This window comes from Saccopteryx bilineata, chromosome 1 (assembly GCF_036850765.1).
Source record: "Saccopteryx bilineata isolate mSacBil1 chromosome 1, mSacBil1_pri_phased_curated, whole genome shotgun sequence".
Lineage (NCBI taxonomy): Eukaryota > Metazoa > Chordata > Mammalia > Chiroptera > Emballonuridae > Saccopteryx > Saccopteryx bilineata.
Genome location: NC_089490.1, coordinates 358,300,176 through 358,327,315, shown reverse-complemented (window position 1 = coordinate 358,327,315; position 27,140 = coordinate 358,300,176). Strand labels below are relative to the sequence as shown.

At 44.3% G+C, this 27,140-nt stretch overlaps 1 protein-coding gene across 2 annotated transcripts in view; it reads left to right on the top strand.

The window, feature by feature from the left end:
* Positions 1-9,018: 9,018 nt before the first annotated feature.
* Positions 9,019-27,140, top strand: part of GALNT18 (polypeptide N-acetylgalactosaminyltransferase 18) — a 369,121-nt gene continuing 350,999 nt past the window's right edge. For both annotated transcript variants that reach the window (XM_066250967.1, XM_066250966.1), the window contains exon 1: positions 9,019-9,667. In XM_066250967.1, coding sequence (XP_066107064.1) covers positions 9,433-9,667 — 235 coding nt within the window. In that variant the 5' untranslated portion in view covers positions 9,019-9,432. The remainder of the gene's footprint in view (positions 9,668-27,140) is intronic.

Here is a 27,140-nt window from a genome sequence, read left to right as displayed (position 1 = left end):
TAATATGGCCATTTTGATTATATTTATTCTTCCTATCCAGGAACAAGGAATATTTTTCCATCTCATTGTATCTTTTTCGATTTCCCTTAACAATGCTTTGTAATTTTCATTATATAGGTCCTTTACGTTCTTTGTTATGTTTATTCCTAGGTATTTTATTTTTTTTGTTGCAATCGTGAAGGGGATTATTTTTTTGAGTTCGTTTTCTAATATTTCATTGTTGGCATATAGAAAGGCTATGGACTTTTGTATGTTAATTTTGTATCCTGCGACCTTACTGTATTGGTTTATTGTTTCTAATAATCTTTTTGTGGAGTCCTTCGGGTTTTCGATGTATAGGATCATATCATCAGCAAAAAGTGATAGCTTTACTTCTTCTTTTCCGATATGGATGCCTTTTATTTCTTTGTCTTGTCTGATTGCTCTGGCCAGAACTTCTAGCACCACGTTGAATAAGAGTGGAGAGAGTGGACAACCCTGTCTTGTTCCTGATTTAAGATAGAAAGTCCTCAGTTTTATGCCGTTTAATAGGATGTTGGCTGATGGTTTATCGTATATGGCCTTTATCATGTTGAGATATTTTCCTTCTATACCCATTTTGTTGAGAGTCTTAAACATAAAATTGTGTTGTATTTTATCAAAAGCCTTTTCTGCATCTATTGATAAGATCATGTGGTTTTTGTTCTTTGTTTTGTTGATATGGTGTATTACATTAACCGTTTTGCGTATGTTGAACCATCCTTGAGATTCTGGGATGAATCCCACTTGATCATGATGTATTATTTTTTTAATATGTTGTTGTAATCGGTTTGCCAGTATTTTGTTTAGTATTTTAGCATCTGTATTCATTAGAGATATTGGTCTGTAGTTTTCTTTCTTTGTGCCATCCTTGCCAGGTTTTGGTATGAGGGTTATGTTGGCTTCATAAAATGTGTTTGGAAGTATTGCTTCTTCTTCAATTTTTTGGAAGACTTTGAGTAGAATAGGAACCAAGTCTTCTTTGAATGTTTGATAGAATTCACTAGTATAACCGTCTGGGCCTGGACTTTTATTTTTGGGGAGGTTTTTAATAGTTTTTTCTATTTCCTCCCTGCTGATTGGTCTGTTTAGGCTTTCTGCTTCTTCATGACTCAGTCTAGGAAGGTTGTATTGTTCTAGGAATTTATCCATTTCTTCTAGATTGTTGTATTTGGTGGCATATAATTTTTCATAGTATTCTACAATAATTCTTTGTATTTCTATGATGTCTGTGGTGATCTCTCCTCTTTCATTTTGGATTTTATTTAATTGAGTCCTGTGTCTTTTTTCCTTGGTGAGTCTTGCTAAGGGTTTGTCAATTTTGTTGATCTTTTCAAAGAACCAGCTCCTTGTTTTATTGATTTTTTCTATAGTTTTTCTGTTCTCTATTTCATTTATTTCTGCTCTGATTTTTATTATCTCCTTTCTTCGGCTGGTTTTGGGTTGTCTTTGTTCTTCTTTTTCTAGTTCCTTAAGGTGTGAAGTTAAGTGGTTTACTTCGGCTCTCTCTTGTTTGTTCATATAGGCCTGAAGTGATATGAACTTTCCTCTTATTACTGCTTTTGCTGCGTCCCAGAGATTCTGATATGTCGTATTTTCATTTTCATTTGTCTGTATATATCTTTTGATTTCTGCACTTATTTCTTCTTTGACCCATTCATTTTTTAGAAGTATGTTGTTTAGTTTCCACATTTTTGTGGGTTTTCCCCCGTCTTTTTTGCAGTTGAATTCTAGTTTCAAGGCTTTATGATCAGAAAATATGCTTGGTACAATTTCAATTTTTCTAAATTTGCTGATATTGTCTTTGTGGCCCAACATATGGTCAATTCTTGAGAATGTTCCATGTACACTAGAGAAAAATGTATACTCTGTCGCTTTGGGATGAAGTGTCCTGTAGATGTCTATCATATCCAGGTGTTCTAGTATTTCGTTTAAGGCCACTATATCTTTATTGATTCTCTGTTTGGATGACCGATCTAGAGCCGTCAGCGGTGTATTGAGGTCTCCAAGTATGATTGTATTTTTGTTAGTTTTTGTTTTAAGGTCAATAAGTAGCTGTCTTATATATTTTGGTGCTCCTTGGTTTGGTGCATATATATTAAGGATTGTTATGTCTTCTTGATTCAACTTCCCCTTAATCATTATGAAATGACCATTTTTGTCTCTGAGTACTTTTTCTGTCTTGTAGTCAGCATTATTAGATATGAGTATTGCTACACCTGCTTTTTTTTGGGTGTTGTTTGCTTGGAGTATTGTTTTCCAGCCTTTCACTTTGAATTTGTTTTTATCCTTGTTGCTTAGATGTGTTTCTTGTAGGCAGCATATAGTTGGATTTTCTTTTTTAATCCATTCTGCTACTCTGTGTCTTTTTATTGGTAAGTTTAATCCATTTACATTTAGTGTAATTATTGATACTTGTGGGTTCCCTACTGCCATTTTATAAATTGCTTTCTGTTAGTTTGTATCTAGTTTGATTCTTCTCTTTTGTTTTTCTATCATTTGTTTTTGTTTGTTTGTGTTCCATACTTCTTTCCTCTGTTGCTACCTTTTTTAAGTCAAGTGTTTTTGTGGTGGTTTTTTTAAGGGTGGTTACCATTAAGTAATGAAAAGGGTACCTATCATATTCATTGTAGTACCCTATCTTATAAGTATTTCTGCACTTCATCGTCCTTTGCTACTGTTAATCTCCATCCTCTCCCCCCTTTTTTTCCTTTGTTGTCACAGTTTAAGTTTGGTTTTATTGTGTTCTTGGTGGAGCTGTTACTTGTGGTGTTGTTTTCTTTTGTTCTTTGAATCTGGTTGGAAAACCCCCCTTAGTATTTCCTGGAGTGGGGGCTTTCTGTTGATAAATTCTCTCATCTTTTCTGTATTTGTGAATGTTTTTATATCTCCTTCATACTTGAAGGATAGCTTTGATGGGTATAGTATTCTTGGCTGAAAGTTCCTCTGTTTCAGGGCTTTAAATATTGGGGTCCACTCTCTTCTAGCTTGTAGAGTTTCTGCTGAGAAATCTGATGATAATCTAATAGGCCTTCCTTTATATGTTGTACTCTTCTTTTCCCTGGCTGCCTTGAGAATTTTTTCTTTGTCATTGGTTTGTGTCATCTTTATTATGATGTGCCTTGGAGTGGGTTTGTTGGGGTTAAGAAAACTTGGTGTTCTGTTTGCTTCTTGAATTTGAGGCTTTAGTTCCTTCCACAGGCTTGGGAAGTTCTCGTCTATTATTTGTTTGAGTATATTCTCCATTCCATTTTCTTTCTCTTCTCCCTCTGATATACCTATTATTCTTATGTTATTCTTTCTGATGGAGTCAGACAATTCCTGTAGGGCTTTCTCGTTTTTTATTATTTTTGAGTCTCTTTCTTCTTCTCTCTGTTGTGCCTCAAGTTGTTTGTCTTCTATTTCACTAATCCTATCTTCAATCTGGGCTGTTCTGTTAGCTAAGCTTGTTACCTCGTTTTTCAGCTCGTGAATTGAGTTTTTCATTTCTGTTTGATTTGTTTTTATAGTTTCAATTTCCTTGGTAATATATTCTTTGTGTTCATTGAGTTGTTTTCTGATCTCCCTATATTGCCTTTCTGTGTTTTCTTGTATATCTCTGAGTATTTTTAACATTTCTATTTTAAATTCTCTGTCATTTAGCTCCAAAGCTTCCAATATGTTAAGTCTTTTCTCCATAGATTTTTCCACATCTATTTGTGTTACCTCTCTTTCTTTTGTATCCATAATATTCGATTTCCTCTTTCTTATCGGCATCTGAGGGTAGTCTTATTGATAGCACTAATTAGAATTAATAAAGAGTAAAAAGAAAAAAAAAAAAAAAGGGTTAAACACCCCATAAAAAAAAACAGTAATAATTTATTATTTCCCCCTTTTTTTCTCTCTTCTCTTTTTCTCCTCTCCCCTCCTCAGGGAAATATTGTGCCTATAATGGAGGGCCTGATTTGGGGTGAAGAATTCAAAGGGCAAAAAAAGGGAGTAGGGACCTACTAAATGCAAAAAAAAAAAAAAAAAAAAAAGGAAGAAAATCTTAGACAAGCATAAGATGATTTGCTTGTAAGTGATGGTCAACTAAGAGATATAATGAGAGGGATAAGAGGGAACCAGAAAAAAGGACCAAAAAAGAATAATAAGGAAGAAAAATAAAAATAATAAGTAAAAATCTGTTGTATTAAGTGGAGCGAAGACTAAATACAATGGAGACCTTGGGTTGGGAGGACCCAAAATGCCACAAAAATAAACAAACAAGAGAAAAAAAAATAAAAACAAAAGCAAAAAAGAGAAATAAATCCAAAAAAAAGCCTTGAGTCCCAAATTAACTAATTTGTTCGTGATTGAGGATTATATGGGAGGAAAGTAAAATGAGAAAAGAAAAAACGAATAGAAAGGAAAAAATAAGAAAAAGAGAAAAACGAAGGAAGAAATAAAATAGGAGGAGAAAAAAACAAAATAAAGCAAGACAAAAAAAAAACAAAAGAAGAGAGAGTGAGAGTTAAGTGTTTTGGAGTATAACCTTAAAGGAGGGTGAGGATGAAGAAGAAAAATAAAATGCAACACTCATGGGTAGTGTAGTTCAAGAAAGGGGAAGCATAAGATGGGAAGAGAATAGAAGGACCGAGGTGGAGGAAATAAAGGCAAAAAGATAGAAGAAACAAACAACAACAACAACAACAAAAAAATTAGTGGATCAAGTTGTAAAGTCTGTGGGTTTTTCTTGATTTTGAGAGGTTAACTTCTTCCTTTTTCTTTTCTCTCCCTCTTCCTAGTCAGTGACTCTGTACCCCAGGCTCTGCCCCTGTGTCACTCTTAGGTAGGGATTTGCAGTTGATGGGATTCTATGGCTATGTCATATAATTGGCTTTAGTCTTGCTGGAAGTAAAGGCTTGTTGGCGTTTGCAGGGTCCAACGATGAGAGAGTTTGCTTTCCTGGATTCTCTCTCCTAGTCCCCCCTTTCTGAATTAGCAGCCTGGTGATCCAGCTATAAGGCTGCAACTGCTTCTGCCTGGGGAGTAAGAGGCTCAAAGAGCTGGGAAATCCCCACTCTATCCCCACTCAGTGCAAGGCTTTGGGAAAGGCTCTGACAGTCAGGGCCTCCAGTGTAATTAGGCGGGGGTGGGAGTCAATTGTTGTCAAGGTGACTGTTCAGCGCCTATCATTTAGTTGGACCTCTCAACCCAGGCTTTCCACACTTTGTAGCCTGTTTTTGCAGGGAAGAAGAGGCACTAGTCTCTGCTTACGACTAGTGTAGTATAGACCTTATTATCTGCCAAGTCCTTCTTGTTAGCGTTTATCCCTGAATATGGAGGCTCTATCAATCAGAAGTTGCCCCTGCCCCTTTAGCGAGAGGCACTAAAAAATATCACGCCTCTTGTCTTGGATCGCTGAACTGAGAGAGATCTTATCAATTAGAACCGAGGGTGCGCAGATTTTATGGGTTAAGCTAATTTCAGTGATTGGGTCGCAGCTGTGTTTCTGAAGGTGTTTTAGGCTGCCTGCGCGCGCCCCTTCCCCAACGCTTGATTGTTAGCTTGAATGGCTGGGTGAGGTGCCCCGCCCACGGATAGAATCTCCCAAGCCTCTCCCGCTCGCCCCGCCGCTGGCGGTTGGACCGCACCAGGCGCAGGATAATGGAGCCCCCTGGGTGTGCGGGCCAGTAGGGCTCCCTGGGCGCGTGGAATGCCCAAGGCAGGCGCGCGAATGTGGCGCTCCGGGCACCGGTGGCCGGCGACCCCCACTCGCAGTGTGCGGGCCGCTGGGAACGTCAGCAGTGCTCAACCGGACCGGGGGCGCGCGCGCTGCGGGTCGTGGCGGCCGCTCGCGGTGCCGGTGGCGGTTCACGGGGGTTCTCAGGGGTTCGTGGCAGCTCGCGGTCGGCGGCTCGCGGTTCCCAAGTATATGGGCTGACTCACCGCAGGCGCACTCCCTGGCGGCTTGAATGAGCGTCGCTGTGGTAGCTTCCTCCACACTCTCGTCTCTCAGATTCAAGTGATAACAGTCCTTTTGCTTTCAGTTTGTGTGGAACTCCGGAATGCTCCGAGGATAAATTTTTCTGTTTCTAGTTGATAAATTTGTTGTGATTTAGGGGAGAGCTGTCGGACGCGCTGCTCACGGCGCCATTTCCGTGACGTCACCTCAGGATTTATTTAAAATAAAGGTGAGGAAACACTTTAGGAGTCAGATAAATGACCTGCCTTGAGAATCAAAAACATCCTTCTGATTCAAGGATGATTTTTAGCAGTTTTCTAGGCTCAGAAAGGAGCCTCATCTTGAGACTATGAGACTCAGGACATATTCACATGTCTGAAGTAAACTGGGCAGGGTTCAAGGCAACTGGTCATTATACAAAACCTCAGGGCTCAATAATTATTTATTGAATGGAACATAATTGAATTGAGGGTCAAAGATACGAATCTTTACTCAGGTATTGTTTATAGGGGGGATTACATGGACACTCTTTTCTGGCCTGTGACTATAAAACCTTTGTGGGTAAAGTCTTTGTGTTCCCTTTCAATGTACTTGTTTATTGTCAAGGGGTTGGGAGTCTTAAGTAGAAGTTTGAGGGTACTGGGGGCAACAGTCCCTGAAAACCAGCTTTCTGTTTGAAAATCCTATCAATAAATGCAGATCGCTGCACTACTGATGGCGAAGACAAACATTATGAATAGAAAAACAATATGCTGTAGCCCAGTTGGGCAAGCTGAGTCCCTTGCTGCCTATAGGTTTACTTCCTGTTAGCTTACAGTAGAGAGAGAGCACTGATATTAGTTGATGGAGCACCCCAAGTATCGCTAAACAGCAGAAATGGTGTTCATGGAGCTGAACTTTGGCCTGGATGAAGAGGAACCATCCTGGAAGAACACTCACCTGATCCTGAGCTCCCACCATGTGTCCTGAACCAACTAGGGCTCTTTCTGGTGCATTCTCTCATTTAATCTTGACAACTAGTTCCTTCAGCAAGTCTTGCTTACATTTGACATGTGGAGAAATTGAGCCCCAGTGACTCTGAAACTTGTCCAAGCTCATATAACTAAGCTGTGGATCCGGGTTTAGAGTCCTGGAGTCGGCTGTACCTCTAGTGAATATTCTTTGAACTGGTCAACTTGACCCTATGACCTTTCAGAGAGGAGAGCTTGTTCTGCATTCTTCCTTGTTGCATTCATTCCCACCACAGTCACAAATTACCGTAGAGGATCAGCTGAACAAAAATGTAAGGTTACGCAATCCACTTTGTTTTTTCCTTGAACCTTATTTTTAAACTTGAGGCTTTCCCCCTCCATAAGAATGTGAAAAATGAGTACCACCCTTCTCTGTCTAGCCCTGTGGTGGTTTAGGAAGAGTTGAACTTGCAGGGCTCTTCCTGACAGGATGTAGAACAGAAGGAAGAATTAGACCTTTGTCATTAGCTGTACTCAAGGCCATTGCTTGTACATCCAGCCAGCCAGAGGAAAGTCCCCTTGTGAATTGGTTATACTTCCAGAGGAGAAGGAAGGGAGAGGCAAGTTTTATTCCCTGATGAATAGAAATTTTGATATCTTGATTTTCCCCACACAAATAGTTTGTGTTCTTTCCTCTCATACTTATTGACACATGCATACTATCCTTTTCTACTCTCCCCAGCCCACACCTATTGTTCTCTCTTCTAGCTGTGGGTAAAGAGAAAGCTTCCAGGATCCCTCACTGATGTCCATTTTCACAGCATCTTTTGGGTTTTTTTTGTAAGCAAAGCACTGGTTGAAGGGTTCCCGGCTGACGGCCATAACATGCTCCCTCTGCAGTTTTGTGCTCTCCCTCTTTTGTGGGGCCAGTCCTTTGAATCCAGAAGATATCACCTGAGGGAGCCACCTTGAGTACTGCCACCAAGTCTGGGCGAGGTGCTGGTGCAGAAGGTGGGCATGCAGCAGGCTGCTTCCCTAACTCTTCAGGCCAGGGAAATGCACACCACAGATGGAGAAGAGGAAAGAAATATGTGTTTTTAAAAATCTTTGTTTAAAAGGAATTCTATTCAGGTGCTGAGAAGAAGTGAATTCAGCAGAAGAGAATAATAGGAATATTTGCTCTAATAACAAACAAAATAGTTTTAGCCATTGGAGCCCAGCCTTTGCTGACAGTCACAGTTCTCCCTAACATCAGTCCCAGAAAGCATGCATAGGGACTGTGCAGTTCACAGAGAGCTTAACCCCCCTCCTCTCCTTCCCTAGGGATATTTCTGGGCAAGGTTTCCTTATGCACTGAGATGTGCTTGATCCCCCTTGGATAATAACTGGCATTATAGGACATGGCTTTTTCCTGGGAGTGTAGACTTGGAAAAAGAAATCTAGATTCAGGCAAAAATCTTCAAGAGGGATGGTGGTGGTGGTAGTGGTCCAAAATCTTCTAGGACTCTCGTAGGAGGGTTGGCTTCTTTGACAGTTGCCAAGTTTGGAGACATCCAGGAGGCCAGTGGACAGCGTGGAGGTCCAAGTGACGTCAAGGAAGAAGTGGGTGCCCACAGGGTCTGAACAAGGCCAAGACAGGACTGGTGATCCTGCCCATGTTTCCGTGGCCTCTCTGCGTCCTGGCAACCAGAAAAACAGTCAAAGAATGAGCTGGTGGGACCAATGCGAGAAGCCCCACCACCAGGGCCAGTGAGGGGCGCCGAGCCGCTGAGACCCCTCAAAGACTGGAGGTTTCTTTGCAAGAGGTGGAATTTTCCTAGAAGTACTATCTGCCGACCTAGGAGCTGGGACTGGCGGTGCGCCCTCTCAGAGAGCTTCGGATCTCCGGCAGCCAGCGCCGGCAAGGGTGGAGGCTCAGGCGGGTCCCTAGAGGGCGGGGTGCCAGGCGCTACCAGCAGGTGGGGCCTGGGGGCTGGACTCCGCCCCCCCGCGCCCTCAGCAATGGTCTGGCCGCCCAGCCCCGGCCCCCCCCCCCCCCTCCGGAGCCCGAGCGCGATTGGTGGCGGCGCTTGTCGCTCGGAGGGGGCCGGGCCGCTCTGCTCCACCGCTCTCCCTGCCGCTGCAGCCGTCCTTCTAGGCGTGCGGGCCGGTCGGACAGCCAAGGCAACCGGCGGCTGGCGATGGGAAGCGGCGCTGCCGCAGACTCAGGCTGTGGCAAAGTTTCCCAGACGCGCGTATCGGGGCTCACGGCTGCTAGCCACCCGTGACCTCTCGGAGAAGGGCTCGGAGATTTTTAATTTGGAAAAAAAATCCACCTCATTTCCTTTGTCAAGCTCTCCAGGCAGCCAACGGCGGGAGCTCCAAACTTGGGCACGGCGGCTCCACAGCCAGAGGACAGAGCTTTTGTAGAACCTCCGGATTCAGGTGCTCAGGTGCCCAGCTGCCCGGGGCGGGCTAGAGGGTGTGAGCGCAGGGCAATCCAGGGCGCGATCGGTGAGAAGGGGCCCCGGGAGCTCTATATGGAGAAGGGAGCCCAGAATGGTATGCACCAGGAAGACCAAAACTTTGGTGTCCACTTGCGTGATCCTGAGCGGCATGACCAACATCATATGTCTGCTCTACGTGGGCTGGGTCACCAACTACATCGCCAGCGTGTATGTGCGGGGGCAAGAGCCGGCGCCGGACAAGAAGCTAGAGGAAGACAAAGGGGACACCCTGAAAATTATTGAACGGCTGGACCACCTGGAGAATGTTATCAAGCAGCATATCCAAGGTACGGGAGTCCCGGGAAACTTGGGCTGCCCACGAGGCCCGGGAGTGCCTAGAGCTCTCCAGGGTGCGTTGGGGTCGGTTAACATCTAACGAGTGATTCGGGGCTCCAAGGCTGCAAATGCTTGGGGGGTTGCGTGTATGTATGCTCTTGCTTGAGTGCGGGACCCTCATATCTGCGGTCGTGCACCCTTCTCCAGGGCACACGTGTGTGCAGCTGACTGGCAGTGTGGGGGCGCGCTGCGCACGTGTCCAAATGTGCGTGTGAGTCGGGGCAGGTTGCTCGCGGGCTCTCGGGATCGCACACAGGTCCGGCCTCAGTCTGTGTACGTGTGAATGTTTGTGTGTACAAGAGAGCGCACAAGGGCTATCCAGCTCATTTGGCCACTGTAAGGGTCCACGGGGAGATGCCAGCGCGGTCCCAGCCACTGGCATTTGGAACCCAAAAGCTGCGGGACGAGCTGAAGCTAGGAAGATTGCATAGCCCCAGCCTCAGCCTCGTTGTGCGCGGTCTGTAAGGGAAAATGCAGGGGAATCTGTGGCAGAGGTGCTGCTTGTTCCTACCCCCACCACAGCCTTCTGCTCTAAGGTGCTCTCCTGGAGCAGGTGTGGACGTGGGGAAGAGGGGTTGGAGTCTGGAGCTCTGTGCATTGCGGTGGCGCCTACGCTCAGGACCAGGAGAAACCTCCCTGGGCTGCGCCTTCCTCACAGAGCCTCTGGCAGCTGAGTGAAAGCCGTTCCACTCGTGGGCCCAAGGAGTGGCTGGGGTGGAACAGCTAGATCGTCTGGGGGTGGGTCTGGCGTCTAAGGCTGCGCTGGGAGGTTGCTCTCCAGGATAGGGCTGGGGCCAAAGAGAGGTTGGAGTACCGGGCAGATGCTCCATCCAGGTGACTCTGTTCAATGAGCTGTCAATGGCAGGGGATGGAGAGCTCCAGGCACTACCACACTGTGTGGGGTGTGCCCACACACACAAGTTTCTCATGTTCACACCTACCTTTTCTTCACCTCTCACTCTCCCTGCTTTCTACCAAGCCTGTGAGCTGCTTAAAGGCAGATCCAGCTGAGCCTAGTTCACCTGTAAATCTGGCAGGCCCACCAGGCTTAAGTGCCTGCACCAGGCAGGAGCACTCTCTTTTGTTTATACATGGGTGTCTTGATCCGACTCTTGCACCTGCTGCTACTGCCAGGGTGGGAACAACTGCTTTGTCCACATTTGCCGTGTTTCCTATGTATCCAGAATAGTTCCTTCCCAAGACAGGTTCAGGTGAGTGCAGGAGAGGTGTTCATTTCCATTGTGCTTCCTGATTGATGACTTCAAAACAAGTTCATGCCTCTGACAACTCCACCAAAAAGGAGACTGTGGACGGCTTCTCCTTCATACCCCCCTCTGCCTCTCAACTGGCCCTGGGCTTGGCAGACCAATTTATCTTTCGGATGGTGCCTGTTGCTCTTTTTTTACTTGTCTCTTCCCATCCCCTGGGTCTGGATTGACAATTCATCACCAATAGAAGTACAGTGTTTGCCCCTGGGTGGTTCAGAATGTTCCCAGGAAGACACGAGGTCATTCCTTACTTTGACATTTCCAGTTTGCCCACAGATTTTGAGAGATTTCTATTCACCCATTCTGTACATGTATGTGTATGTTCTTGTGCTTCCCAGTCTGGTCAGGGAGGAGGTGGGCAAGGTACTACTTTGGAAAGAATTGAGGAGACACTCTTAAACCATGAGCTTATTGCAGAGTGGGCCCCTGTCATGTTGAATGTGGACCATGTCACATGGTTCATAAGGCTCTGCGTGGAAACAAGGGCATGTTGAAGTTGAAAGGAGCCTTTGTGGTTTTTCTCTCAGGAAACCTTATAATGATACATTGTTTGGAACTTTCAATTACGTATATACCTGAAAACAATGACAAAGATAGGAAAAGAAGAGGGAGCAGGATCCTTAAAACATGTGTTGGTATAATTCTCTTGTAGGTATGTGATGACTGTGTTATGATTATGGTGGGTATTCAGAAATGACCAGGTTCTCAGGACAGAAAGCCACAACCCATAGGGGGACAGGGAAGCTTGACAGAGGAAAAACTGGACACGAGGCAGGTGGAGGGCAGAGGTCACATGGTTGTGCCATAATATTGTAGCAATGACTAGTGACAGCTCCCCAGGTGGTGCTGGAGCTATCACTGAGCCGGGGTCTAGGGAATTTAAAGGGAAATTTAGGGATTTTCCTTATTTAGGTAAGAGGCCTACAAGGTTTGGGACTGGCCAAGCCCAGCCCTCTGAAGGCAAAGGATGAGAAAGGACAAGATCAGACTCTTATACTTGATGATATTGGCCATTTATTTGTATTTCACTGTTAAGTTTCCTTTAGTCAGTAGAGACTTTGACCAATCCAGTTGACTGCTGGGCTGAGGGGGAATAAAGGATAATAATAATAATGGCTGAAAATTACACAGCACCGATTATGTGCCAGGCACTATTCTAAATGCTTTACGTATATTGACTTATTTAGTCCTCACATCCCTATGAAATAGGTAATGTTAGCTCTTTTTAAAGATGGAGAGGCTATGTACAACTTGCTTAGGGTCATAATACTGGTGTGTAGTAGTGCAGGGGTTTAAATCCAGCTAATGTGGCTCAGAGTCTGTGTTCTTAACTATATACTGTACTGTCTCCTAAGAGGGCCAGTGGGTCAAAGGGGGAACTGTGCTCCCCTGGCATCACTCGGTGGGGGGATTTGATGTCAGAGCAAGAGCCTGCAGAGAGTGGCCCAGGGGTGATGGCATCATAGCCTTTTGATTTGGAGACTTCCGACATAAACTCAGGAAGCTCTGGGTTTGGTTTTGTTTCCTGCTGAGAAGCAGAGGTTACATTCACTTGAAAAGTGTTTGTGGGACAGCCAGGACAGTTCTTGGCATTCACAGAGAGTAGGTATTGGATGGATGCGTGGATGAATGAATGAGTACACAGTGCAGATGCCCAGTGTACCAGTTAGGCCCTAATGAAAACATTTTCATTCTCAAATGAATATGCTTTGCTTTGAAGCCTTGCTCAGGCTTCTCTTTGCTTTGGAAGGAAAGTTGTCTAGGAAGCTGCAAATGTCACAAAATGTTCTGCAGCATGTTCCATAGGACTTGCAATTAGAAGAGGCTTTGGAGCATCACCCTAGAGATCTGTTCTTGTCATGATAGAAAAGTTTATTTTCCTCTTGGGGGTTGCCGTGATATTTCATTTTAATTTGTTTTCTGATTGAATGATTTAATTAGATAGTGTTTGGGAATCTCTTGGGAATGTAAATTACAGTTTTGAGAATTTTTGTTTTAAACAAGAGGGTGGATAACTCTAGATTAAAAAAATAGATATAGCATCCTGGGCCCTGGCCAGGTGGCTCAGTTTAGTTAGAGCCCCAATATGCCGAGGTTGTAGGTTCAATCCCTGGTCAGGGCACAAACAAGAATCAACCAAGGATGATGACATGAATAAGTGGAACAAAAATTCAGTGTTACTCTCTCTCCTCCACCTCTTTTCTCTCTAAAAATTAATTTAAAAACTTTTAAAAAATAGCATCCTGATGGGTTGGAAACACAAAATAACTGTTAGAACAGGGTTGGTTGTAAGAGAAGAAAGATTGATTGCTTGAGGTGGTGAGGTGGGTTTAGTAGAAGTGTGCTCAAGTTGGCCTAGTGTTGGGGAACTTAGGAAAGGTTGATTCCCTTCTTATTTTGGAAGTCCAATAGAAATGGAAACAGCATACTCATTTTTCTTGATCAGTATCTTTTTGAATATGTAAGGATGTGCCATTGAAAGAAAATGTTTAAAACTGTATAAAAGAGCCTGACCAGGTGGTGGCACAGTGGATAGAGTGTTGACCTGGAACACTGAGGCCCCAAGTTAGAAACCCCGAGGTTGCTGGCTTCTATACAAGCTCACCAGCTTGAGCATGGGGGTCACTGGCTTGAGTGTGGGATCATAGACATGACCCCATGGTTGCTGGCTTGAGCCCAAAGGCCACTGACTTGAAGCACAAGGTTGCTGGCTTGAGTTCAAGGGTGCTGACTTGAGCAAGGGGTCACTGGCTTGGGTGGAGCACTCCCCACCCCCATCAAGGCATGTGTGAGAAACCAATCAATGAACAACTAAAGTACTGCAACTGTGAGTTGATGCTTCTCATTCTTGCTCTCTTTCTGTCTGCCTTTGTCTCTCTCTCTCTCTCATTAAAAAAAATAAAAAAATAAATGTATAAAAGAGCCTCTAATTCTACTCTGATATAACTATTTTGCATTTTGAGCATTTCCTTCTAGCTTTATCCATCAGTCTCCATATTTAAAAACAAAGGTATAGTTGTGGTTTATATGTAATTTTTTATTCTGCTTTTTGTTAGAAGTATTTTTTTCATGTTTGCTACATGATTTATTGATTCAGTCCTTATTTATCGGAGACTTAAATGTGCCAGGAACGACACTGGGGGGAAACTTTGGATAAAAAAAATGAATCAAGACATTGCTGTCATAGTAGACTTGCTTTTAAAGGACAGTAAAATCCATCGTATTCAACAGAGTTAGAGTTTGTTAGTCAGTTAATGGAAAAATTTGTTAAAGAGAGGAATCAAATAAGCTATTACATACATACAATACATTACATATTTTATTTTATATCGTTCAAAATGTACATTGATTTGCCAGCCTTTTGACGTAAGGTCAAGGCTTTGTCTCTGGCCTGAGTGTGCTTTCTGGTCATCTCCTTTGCATAAACCACTCTCATAATGTGCTGTTTACAAAGTCTGAATTTTTTATTCTGTTTTCTTTGAAATTCATTGAGGACTTAAAGGTGCTTATGAAACAATCTCAGTGTAGTAGCTGACATTTTTAGGGCTGTTGTCTGGTCTTTTGCAGTCATTTTGCTCACATGTAATTTGACTGCTATTTAAGTGACTAACTTTACAAAGTCTTTCCAATGCATTTAAAGTAATTTTCTTAGAAATAGCAACTCTCATCTTTTTAGTAGTCAGATTCCATTGGTTCACATAATACATAATTAAATTATACTGTTACAATGACAAGTGCTAGAAGTCTAAACACACTTGGGCACAAACCCACTGACTGTTGGTAAGCATACAACTCAATTGCCAGCAGGAGATTTGAGCGGGGGCAGGAGAGAAAAGCTGACACAGAGGGCCAGGGCATCCTGGGGTTTGTTTCATGGGGGAATGAAAGCATGGTTCATCTGGAGAGGTGATATTTGTGGAGGGTTTTGAAGGAAAACTTTTACTCTTTTTAATGATTGGGTAACATTCCATCGTCAATGTACCATCAACGATTTAACCGTGTCCCTATTTTATGAACATTTGATTTTCTGTTATAAATAATGCAGAAATAAACATCTTCACCTCCCTGTTTTCTTTATTTAAATTAATTTTAAGGATGTATTTCCAGAAGTGGGGTTATTACTGACTCAAAGAATAGGGCCATTTTGGTGAAAGATTCTTTTTCAAAAGGAAAACCTTTCTACACAACCCCCAGCAAGGGTATTATTGTGCTGGTTTCGTGGGGCCCGACTAGTATTGGGTGTTACCAGTCAACATTTCCTGGGCAAATAGAATCACTGTCAAGGGCTCTATTCGTTTGATTTCTACTCCTTTGATTACTATAGAACATAATATCTTCTCTCTACCCCCATATTTGATTTCACATTGAATGGTGTACTTTTATCAACTTTTGGGCTATTCATGTTTGTGATTTGTGTATTAAAAATTATATCCTATTTACATATATCATAAGTAAATAATGCCTGTATTCTGTAGTATATATGTAATTTTTTCTTTACATAGATGACTTAGGGCAGTGATTTTCAAACTCTGCCCCCAGAAGCCCCAGGCTTCTAGAAGGTTTGATCTGGAGCCTAAGAAGTAGAGAGGGTGGGTGAGGCTTCCTAGACCTCCCCTGCACCCCCCCTCCCCTCCCTGCAACCAGTGCAGCTCCTCTTTCATCTGTCCTGTATTTGGTGTCATGCAGAATACTTCATTTTAAAAAAGGCTCTGCTTTTCTGAAAAAAAAAAAAAAAAGCAAAGTTAAAAATCACTGTTTTGGAAGAAAAGGAAAGCTCAGACTATTAAATTTTTGTGAGGGATAATAGAGAATTAAAGAAAGTAAACAAATCTAAAAGGAAATTGAATTCCTGGGCACTGTTCTTATAATAACTCTTTACCCTCCTGAATACTATGATTAATAATGTATTATAATTATATGACTAATTTCTAAATCCATTATCTTACTTCATTGAGTCAAGATCATCCCAACAATGGGAGAAATGGATTATGAAATGCTTTTTGTTTCCTAAAAGTTTAGGCATGTTATATGCATATTAATGTACAGCGGGTCAGTAACAGCAGGTTGCTCATGGTAATTGCAACTGTATATGGTCCTTAAAAAATCAGAAAATGTTCCAGGCCTGGAGGTTGGGAGATGTTCTTGCTCCTGGAAGCTTTTAGATGTCACCTAGAATTGGCTGATGTCCTTCTCATCTCATCTCTGACTTGGCAGAGTTTTGAAGAGGATATGATGTTTACTGAATGCTTGCAGTTTATTTGAAGAAAGAGTATCATTTTAAACAGTAAGGCTATTTGTCCTTCAGAATGAACTGTGGCATGTGAAATTATATTAGTAACAGTGATTGATTTTTGAGAGAGTTCAATAGCAGGATGTAGAAGTTGAGCCCAATTACCTTTATTAATAGCTCAGACTGCATCTTTATGAACTAGAAAATCCTTGCCAAAGAGTACAACTTTTTTCCCCATGGCCAAAGAATTTTCTTTTTTATCCAGAAGTGTGTAGGCTGTAAAATAAATGAGTTCCACATTCTTTCCTACTCACTTGACACAAATTGTTATTTGCCCTTGATAAGTAGGTTGATGTAGAATCTCAAGGAGAATTCAGAATGAAATGTTGGCCAGCCATAGTCTGGCTTTCTGGTTTGTGAGGGCCTTGAAGGTCAGCTTCAGTCACTTGGGTTAGGCTGGTCTGTATTTTTCCAAAGGTATTAATAGGATTCGGAGCCACATACAGGGTTGCTGGAGTATCTTCATTACCATCCTGTAGGATTTCGGACTTCACTTAACTTACAAAAGCTAAATGGGCTGTTGCCTTGATCTGAGGCTTGAAGGATCTCTTGAGGGTTGTTGCCCCTTTTTGTTGCTCTATTTAAGAGTCTGGGACAGACAACTTGACCTGTGGAGAAGCATGTAGGATGGTGGTCCATCTGTCGGTGACATTGCACAAGAAGTTCCTTTGGGGGAACACCGAGCTGAATGTGAGCGATGAAGGTAGCCAAAAGTCAGCAAGGTGGGATTTCTGGAGACAGAGAATTAGTCATGAAGTTGGAGAGGTGGCAGTTCATAAATGTTGGTTAGGCACTGTGATAGGGAGCAAGGGGCAGAGTGGGTTAGGTCTGCTGGTTAATGATCCTGATTCAATGAATGGTCGGCTGTGCTGTTCATACTGGCCTTGAATGTCTCTCTAGGACTGGGGGTTCTGCCTTGAATTTGTCAGAGACTTGGTTATTTCCTGGCACCTACAGTAGTCATCTTACCTAATCTCACTTTGCCTTCGGCGTCAGTCAGCCCCGTTCCACAATGCAGAGCTTGAGCTCAGGAGTTCTTGCTGTTTCCCTTCCTCACACACACACTTGCCTTCACATGCAGGGCGCACGCCCCAGGGCAGGGCCTGGATGCAAGTTTCAACACATTGCCTTTGTTTTCACTTCGTTTTTTCCCCCTACCACTACAGAAAGCACATCAGTCTGCAAGAGAGAGGGATAACCTTGAAATCCCTTCAGTTTATTAAACTTAATCATTCATAAGCTCTGGTACTTACATTATTGTTAATAACAAATTACTGAACAACTGTTCCAACATGCAAATATGTAGTGCCAGTGATTGGTAACAACTACTGTCCTAGAATCTTCTGTGTGGGTCTCTTCATGGACCCAGCTTAGTGCAGCCAGCTGTAACTTCAAGCTAGACGATTCCTCCTTAGATGAACACTGATGCTTCGGTGGTTTTCCTGGCTACATGATTATGGATTAAAATATGTTGGTAGAAGAGATCATGCCGGTGGCTATGCAGTTCTGAGATGCTCTCTTTGACTGTTCAGCATTCAGTTTCAGTTATGTGAGCCAGGTTTGCTGAAAGCCCTAAGCGTCCAACCCCAGTGAGACAGTGACAGGCTTCCTGTATCATGACACTGCTAGAACATACTTTGCTGGGCTGTGTTTTATTATTACTGTCATTGAAGAGTTTGCAGAAGTATAGTGTTTGGAAAGATCCAGGGAAGTGGCATTGGCAACCGTCTCCTTGGGACAGATGAGAACAATGAGAAATGATGCCTGAAGAAGAGGCATGGGGCCCGGTCTTTGACATGAAGGGGTGCATTTCCGTGTCCAGTGTTGATGCCTCAGAGTGGAGCACCCTGTTAACAATTGTGGGGTGCTGCATGTAATGAGCTCTGGTGCATCGTTTGGCTTCACCAGTGTGACATGCCCATCTTTGTCCTCTGGGAACTTCGAGTTAAAGGCCATTGCGACCCCAGAGCAGCAGGAAGGTCATTCAGGGACAGGACAGGATTTGAAACTTGGGTTACTAAGTGTCCTGCTAATGGCATCTGTGGATCTAGGGGAACAGCATCATGATTGAGCCTATGAACATGAGAGTAAGGAAGCTAAGGGGAGATTTGAAGCTACAGAAGTGACAAGTGAGAATTCTAACCAAACTCTTGATTTCCTTCAAGAGCAACAGGTGTATAAAAAATTGAAAGTTGATTGTATCTTATATTAGGGGAATGGAGGAAGGACTACTTCTGAGTTGGGGACTGGGCTAAGGACTGTCCATGCATAATGCTTTTTTTCTTTTTTTAGCAAGAGGGAGACAGATGGGGACAGGCAGACAGGAAGGGAGAGAGAGATGAGAAGCATCAACTCACAGTTGCAGCAGTTTAGTTGTTCATTGATTGCTTTCTCATATGTGCCTTGACGGGGGGTTCCAGCTGAGCCAGTGACCGCTTGCTCAAGCCAGTGACCTTGGGCTCAAGCCAGAGACCTTGGGCTTCAAGCTAGTGAAGCGAGTAACCATGAGGTCATGTCTATGATCCCACCCTCAAGCCAGCGACCCCGAGCTTAAACTGATGACCCTGCATTCAAGCTGGTGGTCCCACACTCAAGCCCAATGAGCCTACGCTCAAGCCAGTGACCTCAGGGTTTTGAAACTGAGTCTTCAGTGTTCCAGCTAGATGCTCTATCCTCTGCGCCACCACCTGGTCAGGCCATGCATATTGCTTTTTATCTTCACAACATGGTGAGGGAAATTTTTAGAGATGAGAACATTAAGACACAGAGACTTAGCCCAAGGTCACAGAGCTGATAGGTGGTAGAGCCATGAAGGAAAACTGTCTCTAATATCTACGCTCTTTATAGAATAGAAAATATAACATGACACTCTCACAGAGAGAGAATCATTTTAGTCAAAGATTATGTTAAGTCTAAGCTCAGAGACCTCAGGTCAGGTGGGAGACGGGTGGGAGACGGAGCCAGACCTGTAGCTTGGTCTGTGCTGGTGTAAACATGGAACCCTGAGGCTGGGGCACCAGAGGGAGAAGGCCTTGCTTTGGAAGGGATCATGAGGTGTAGCCATGAGGGCTGTGGAGAGCCTCTTCTCCGGGGTTACTGTGGATCCACGTGGTGGTTATGAGGCCCCAGGAACTTGTCCTTGTGGGAAGAGTAGAGCGTGCCAACTGCAGGCTGAAGCTCATTCAGGTTTCACACGTGACTTTTGAGTACCTACAGGGTGGCAGTCACTGTGCTGAGTGCTTTACTGTGCCCTGGCACAAGTGATGTGTCTTCTATAGTGACCAACTCATCCTGTTTGGCCAGGACTTTCAGTGTTTTAAAACTAAGAATTGCGGTTCCAAGGAGGCCCCTTAGACCTGGATGGTTGGCCCTCCTGGTCCTCTCAGTGAATTCTGTTTAGTGATAACTCCCAGTATCAGGGCAGAATTGCCCTGCTGATTGCACCACTCTGGTGTCTTCTACCTTCTGTTCTTGAATGTTGACTTTGTCCGAGAGTTATAACAGGACAGTGAGGGACCTAGCAGCCCCTGTCCCAACCCCTCCCCAGCCCCACCAGCCCCCACACAGGCTGCCTCCTCTCTCCTTTGTTATTCGCTCCCCCTCCGCATTCTGTTTTTTTCAGCTGTCTGAGCCTCTCAGGATTTGGAAAGGAAAAAAAACCCAATTGCTGTAAGTGAAAGCTCTAATAAAGTGGTTTGGGCACAAACTATCAGCAAATTTATTTGCCTAAAACAGTAGGAGTCTGTATTAATAACCTTGTGACTTATACGTTGGGAAGTTAAAAGTAAGCAAAAATCTTACGCGAGATCCACAAATGTGACTTGATTCCTTCATCGAACTAATCTCTCTTCCTGTGTATGCTGGTGACATTTTTCTATTATCCATGTGGAAGAGTCTTTTTGATCTTCTGTTACAGATTGATTTCTCTGTGCCTTGGTTAGGGTCCCAGAGCAGAGGGGCTTTCTGGTTTCTCTTTATTGCAGTTCTGATTCTTGGTGTTTGTGTGATTCCTGCCTCAAAAGATCCTGGGGAGTGGGACAGGCTTTGTCCAATAAATCATCATTTTTCCTGACAGGAGAGAAGGAGCCACTGACATTTAATGTGGGAGAGGCTTTAGCCCTGCTTCTCTGTTCATGAGCGTGGGGATAGTCTTTTAATACTTTGGTTTCTTCTGCTCCTAAATCTCAGTTTAATAATAAACTGACCCTCTGATTTGTTTTATTTTCTAAAAGTGTGTATAGAGGAAAATACAACATGCAGGAATTATGATGTAGATTTTCCACGTCTATAATTGGGCCAGGCTTTTAAAAAATTGTTAGAATCTGGGGAGTTATGGTAGAAGGAGAAGCCAGAGAAAGTGGATAGAAGAGACTTTTATTAATGATTCAAAAATTGGTGGAAAAAACCAGTAAGGAAGTGTAGAAATAGGTCTGAACTTGTGTAGGAGATGGAAAGAGAAAGAGAATTGATATTTGTTGAGCACCTATTATGTTCAAAATGGTGTTCCACTAGTTTAACATTGCAAGCAACCCTGTGGGATGCTGGTGTCTACCCCCCCCCCCCCGTCCCATTTTACAGATGAGACTGTAGAGGCTCAGTGCCTGTCCTTAACTGCCCAAGGTTATGCAGTGAGTAAGAGACACACCTTGTTACCTCTATCAAGACCCTTAGTAAGGGCCCGGGACCCTCTTGTTTTTCTGCTCTATTGATGCTGATCAAGAGAAAACAGGCTCATCCCTTTCCCGTAGCGAGCATCTTCAGATGACACTGGAAGAAGGATTCAGGAGAGTCACGGACCTGGTTAGGCTGAACGCCTGTGCCGGAGCTGACCAGGACCAAGCACTCAGGCAGGCTGAGGGGGGCTCCGGACGTGGAGCTTTTTAGTCGGCTGTGTTGTTTTTCTTTTCTAGGGTAGAACTTAGTGTGAACAAGACCATCTCTTCCACTTCTATAAATCAGTTTTATTGGGGGGGGGTCCTCCAGGCTCAGGGCAGGGGCAGGTCAGGGACCATGGAGGGGACTGGTGCACACAAAGGAAACAGCAGGCATGTCCAGGTCTGCCTGGGACTTCCCATTTGAATGAGGTGGATTAGTCAGGGTGCAGTGTATAAAACAGTGGGCCCTAAGCTCTGTGGGCAGATGTGGGAGCCCATGGGATGGTCGGGAGGAACTGCAACCTGCGTCCCAGCTTCTGTTCTCTTCCTTCTTGGCTGGGAGTTTGATAGTGGCCTGGGTGTACTCCTGCCTTCTGTTAGTCACGTGCTCACACTCTCCCCTTCCGTTATTCAGCCAGGGTTTACTGAGTACCTAGTAAGTGCTGGGAATATATCAGTGGAACAAACACAGAAATATAATATAAAGGGGTTACAATTAAACAAGGCGGCCAGGGGCTCAACTATAAGTAAAGATGTGAAGAAAGTGAGGTGTGAACACTATCTAGGGGAAGAGAGCTCCAGGTGGAGGGAACAGCCAGTGTAAAGGCCCTGAGGCAGGGAAGTGCCATGTGCCTTGTGTGTTTGAGGAACAGTGGCGTGGCTAGGCAGAGCAGAGAAACTGTGGAAGAAAGGGCTGGGGAAGGGCGCAGAGAGTGGCCAGTTGGGGAGCAGGTTGTGCAGGCCTTGGAGGCCGTTGTGTGAGCAATGCTCTGGAAGGAATAGGGAGCCACTGGAAGGGGTGAGAAGAGAAACCCAGGTTTGAAAGTCATCAATCCAGACTGTTCCTGAGTACCAGGCTGCTCCCTGAGTTCCTCGCGTGGTCTTGACACTGTGCCAGGTGTGGTGAGAGGTGACAAAATATATAGGACAATGCCCTTTCATTAAAAAGTTCACAATTAGACTGGGAAGACAACCCAAGAACCAGCTGAGGATCGTTAGCAAGCCAATGCAATGAGGGTTAAAGCTGAATTCTATAATAGGAGAGTGCGTGGTCAGAACTGACTTCAGGGAGACGCTGGGATTTATGATGCATCTTTGAAGAATGAGAAGGATTTACAGGCGTGGAGTCGGGAAGACAAGCAGAGTGCAAGTCAGATATTAAGTAAAACCAACAGTTACCTTGAAGAGGGAAACCTGAGTTCTCTCATTTAGCGTGCAGGCAGACAGGGCCGGGAATCCGCACTGCCATTGACACAGCAGGTGACCTTGGGTAAGTCTCTTCCCTGTCTAGTACCTCAGTTTTCCTAACTATAGACACGAGAACACTTGCTCCTTAAACACCGCAGGACTGTTGTGCTGATGAAATGAGGTGGCGTGCAGGCAAGTACTCCCACCCTGCCTGGCAGCTGTGGGCATGGATGGGCATTTTTCTTCAGGCTTTTCCCCTTCCCTGCACTCCCACGATCATCCCTTGTTGGAGCTTGCATAGAAAATATGGTCAGGAATATGTTTTCTGGTTGTAACACATCGCATATCCGATCCGAAGCCCCTTTCAGTGGAATTAGATACTGTGTGTGTTCGGACCTCCCCGGTAAAGCCCAGCCTGAGATAGTCCTCGGTGAGACTGAAGGGAGCCCAAACCAATGCAAGTCCCAGCCTCTCAGCTGTGACACGTTGGAGAGTCTCGGTTTGACCTGAGGACTCCTATGAAATTCTAAACCTGCCAGCCTGGGGACCTGCCCCTGTTTGCAGAGAAGTAATCGTTTTGTAAGACCCGCTTGGAATTGCAGTGGGCAGGGACGCTGTCAGGAATGTGCTGTGTTTGTTGAGACCCGGGCTGGTGGGAGAGTTATGCAAGGTGCCAGGTTACCTGGCCTGTGAGTCTCATTTCTGAAGAGAGACTTGTGTTTACCTTCGTCTCTATCTCCCAACAGAAGTGGGGCTGCCTCAGCCTATCTTCCTGCCAGGGTGAATTTGATTTAACTCAAAGCAGTGCGACTTATAATTCCAATTGCAGGCAGGAAGTGTGATTTAAGACAATTGTCAGGAAGATTCAATTTAAATTTTTTTCCCCTTCCCTTTCTATAAAATGTGCATTTTGTTGCATGGTATAATTTTAGTATACATTCTTTACAACTCAGAGATAGGTGTAATTTCACATTGGGAAGGTGTACTCTACATTTTTTGTTTTAGTACTTATCTATTTTAAAAGTCTCTTTGAAAAAAGATTCCCTTCTAGTTACAGCAGAAAACTGAGGCTAGGTTTTGCTTTTCCACTAGGGAGAACTGGAGTACAGGCAGGTCCCAGGTTATGAAGGAGATAGGTTCTGTAGGTTTGAAAATATTTAACTATTTATGTGCACAGAAAGGTAAAACTAAATACTGTGTCCAGACAAACATCTGTCTAAGTTGCATTTAATAGGTAAATGCACCTGTTCCAACTTACATGCAAATTCAACTTAAGAACAAAGCTGTAGAACCGGTCTCGTTGGTCACAGGGGAATGGCCTGTAAGTCATCATGAAACTTCATGGGTGATCAACTATTTTTGATTAGCAGGAATTCTTTTGGTCACTTATTAGTAGGGAGTTAATTGGCTTAATGTAATGACCAAAAAACTCATTTTACTTACCTAAAATTGTACAATTGTGAATTTTTAACATTTTCAGTAACAGCAGTTGTGTTTAGCAAAGCAGGCATAAGTATTTTTGACTTTGTAATTACTTTAGAAGGATAGAAGGTATGCACTGATTTTTGTAACTAGGAAATTCAATGTTTTAGTCCCCCCTGGCCGTGTCAGAAACTGAGAGTATTCTTTTGTGCAGCTCAATGCAGTCCTTCCCACTTTCCTCAAAGAAGGGTGAATGTTCTCCAGCTGGATCTCAGTCGTGAAGGTTCCAGCCTGCAGGACCTTTGTCTGGAATCAGAGCACATTGAGTCTGACGTTAAAAACAGTATCCTCACCCGTGTACTGTTTGCTGAGGGATCCAAGGCTCAGCGCAACTTGGTGGCTGCCCTGAGTGCCTTCCTGTGGGCCCTGGAGGCTCTGGGGTGGGGCTCTAGGGTCCTGAATCAAGTCTAGGTGTTTCCTTCTACATCCACTAGTTTCCTCAACCTCAGAAGAAACTTCTGCTGTGGGAAAGGAAATCCTTAGTTGTCTATTCTCAGATGAAGGTAGATGCTTAAAAGGCAAGGGATGGGTAGATTTTCAGATGGGCAGATTTCCTTAGATGGGGTCCCAGGGGATGAGGCTAGATGGGCCCTCAGCCTTCTCTCCCTGGCCTGTCTGGCTCCTGGGTGCCTGCACCTACGGGCTGGGATCATCTTCAGGATTGGGGACGGCGCTCTGTTGAGCAGGGTCTGACTTTGGATCATAATGATGTCATCTTTGTATTGGGAGCAGTTTTCTTCCCAGCTTTTCAAATCCTAGCAAGGGTGCAGATGAAGTAAGGACAGAGATTTTACTACAAAGAGGGGAAAAGAGAGAAAAATTGACACTTCTCAGGCACCAACTAGCTGTTCGGTGCTGTTTAATCGCTTTGTGTCTTTTAGTCCTTAAAACAAGCCTGTGAGATCATTAGCCCCATTTTACGGATGAGAAAGTTGTACTGTACTGTAACTATTAACCTGCTATTCTCATCACACTGTGGATTCCTTGAGGGTAGAGACAGGGTCCTATTTATTTCCATTTTCCAGCTTCATATAGTGGCAGGCATGTAGCTGGGACTAAGTAGGATCTTGTTGAGCGACTGAATGAATAATTAAGCAGGGCTGCCTAACACTACTTAGTAAGAGGGATCACATGCAGATCTCTGGCTTCAAAGCTGTCTGGAAGGGAGGCCAGGGAACCGAACAGCTGGTTCTCGCCCCTCCAGGCTTGGAAGTGGCTTACGGGAGGTGCTCTCACACTGCCCTCCTTCTGGGTCAGGGGCAGGGAAACACATGCTCCTGAGGTCTCTTTCATGGCACCTGTTGTTTTGTTGTTTCAAGGTTTGATTGCAGAGAAGCTGTAGCTCAGTGTGTGTGTGCATGCGCGCGTGTGTGTGCATATGTGTGTGTGTGCGTGCACGTGTGTGTGCGCGCGCACGTGTGTGTGTGTGTGTAAAAGTGCTTTCCTGCACTGAGATTCCCCTAGGAGTCAACTGGTGAGAGAAGCATGAAGCCTTCAGGGGACTCTCAATGTCTTTATATTAACAAAGCTGTCACTTGTGGTCACTTTCAAATGAAAGCAATCTTGTGGGTACAGAAAGGGGGAAATAAACCTGCACCCAAACCAGAGAATAATGCCCCAACAGATGGAGCTGAGCAGGGCAACCCTGCTTGAAGAGGAGGGCCCGAGCTGAGCTCACTGAAATGGATACCTGGGCAGTCAGTAGGGAGGAGAAAGCGTAGTCTGATTGCCCATAAGAGTAAAGGATTCCTCAGGGCCCCTGGGGCTGAGGGAAAATTGTCCTTTACCTTCTCAGCGTCTTGTCAACTAGGTGGCTTCCTGGCCACGCTGTGACCTCTGAGACCCTCAGAATGGATCCTGCCATCTTGAGGTGTCTTTCAGGAGGGGAATTGCATTGAGACTTGTTCTTTCACACTCAGTAGAGAGGTGACAGGAACCGCCTGCAGGGAGGAGCAAGGACTGTCCAGAGGGCAGTCTGGAGTCAGGAGAGGGTTTTTCCTTCCTACCCTGTCAAAATTCCTTGGGCCCCACAGGCAAGAGAAAGGCACAGGAAGTTTCTTCTCTGCTAGCCCGTTGGGATAGAGCAGCCCATTAGCAGGAGCCACAGATTATGACAATTTTTCTTTTCCAATTATTTTCAGATATTTTCAATTTGAAAAGAGTCATTTAAGCAGTGGGGTGGAAGAGGGCATAGTAGACTTAGGGAAAACACTGAAAATGTCACTTAAAAATGACTATTCCATTCTTCTTTACCTAAGCAGACAGATGGCTGCCTCACCTTTTGCCCATGGCCAGGAGCAATAGCACGATGGGTCAGGGAGGAGAGCAGTGATTTTATTTTTCTTTTCATTTCAAACAGATTGCATAGCCCTTGGGGTATGGGGGACCAGTGGAATGAAACTCTGGGCTGGGAAACTAATTATGCCTCCCTGCATGGCTGAGCTAGTTAATACCGAACTGTCATCCAGGCTGATTCTTCCCTGGGGCAGAAAAGCTTCCCAAATTCCTTATCTTTTTCTCTTTGCCTAGAGAGAGGAGGCCTTTTGGTTTTTGAGAGAACAGGGCCAATATTCAGGACGCTTCTCGAAGCTCTGAAATGGTGCTCTGGGTTCTGGTTCCAAAAGCGGCCTCTGATATCCAGCAGCCCTGCCTCCTCCAGCTCAGAAATACGTGGCTCAAATTCCGATGCTGCCGCTCACTGGTTTGAATCACCGGAGGCTTCTGGAGTATCTCGGGTTGGTAACAGATAGCTTGTCCATCCTGTCCCGCCCCCCTCCCCAGAAGTGTGAGGCTCAAATAGTGTGTCACCTGAACAGTAAGCCTGCCTCACTTTACTGACCCTTAAACTGAGACCCAGCCAGGTGCATGGCATGGTCAGCATGGTGTCACCCATGGAGACCACACATGATGATGGATAGTCGGAAATTTAATAATGCTTTTAAATGGATTTTTAATTTATTAATCAACCAATACACATCTTTCAAAAATGGATACACAAATATAAGTGTATCCATATTTATAAATACACACATATTTATTCTATCTATAGATAATAAAGTTGTTATGCTTTGCAATAATTCTAACTGCAATACTTTCTGTCTCCCTTTCCCCCGATCCGGAGATCTGTGGCCCATAGTCCCTGCGATCCCCAGCTAGCCAGGCATCTAATAAAATCCATGGGTCTTTTTAAGGACAGAAAAGGAGTTTTAAATATTGGTGGAAGCATTTAAAATTATAGCCTGTGTAACAACATGAAGATCATACATATTCAGCTTGTGCACAATCTCAAGCAATTAGGAAGCTGCATTTATTTCCAGGGAAG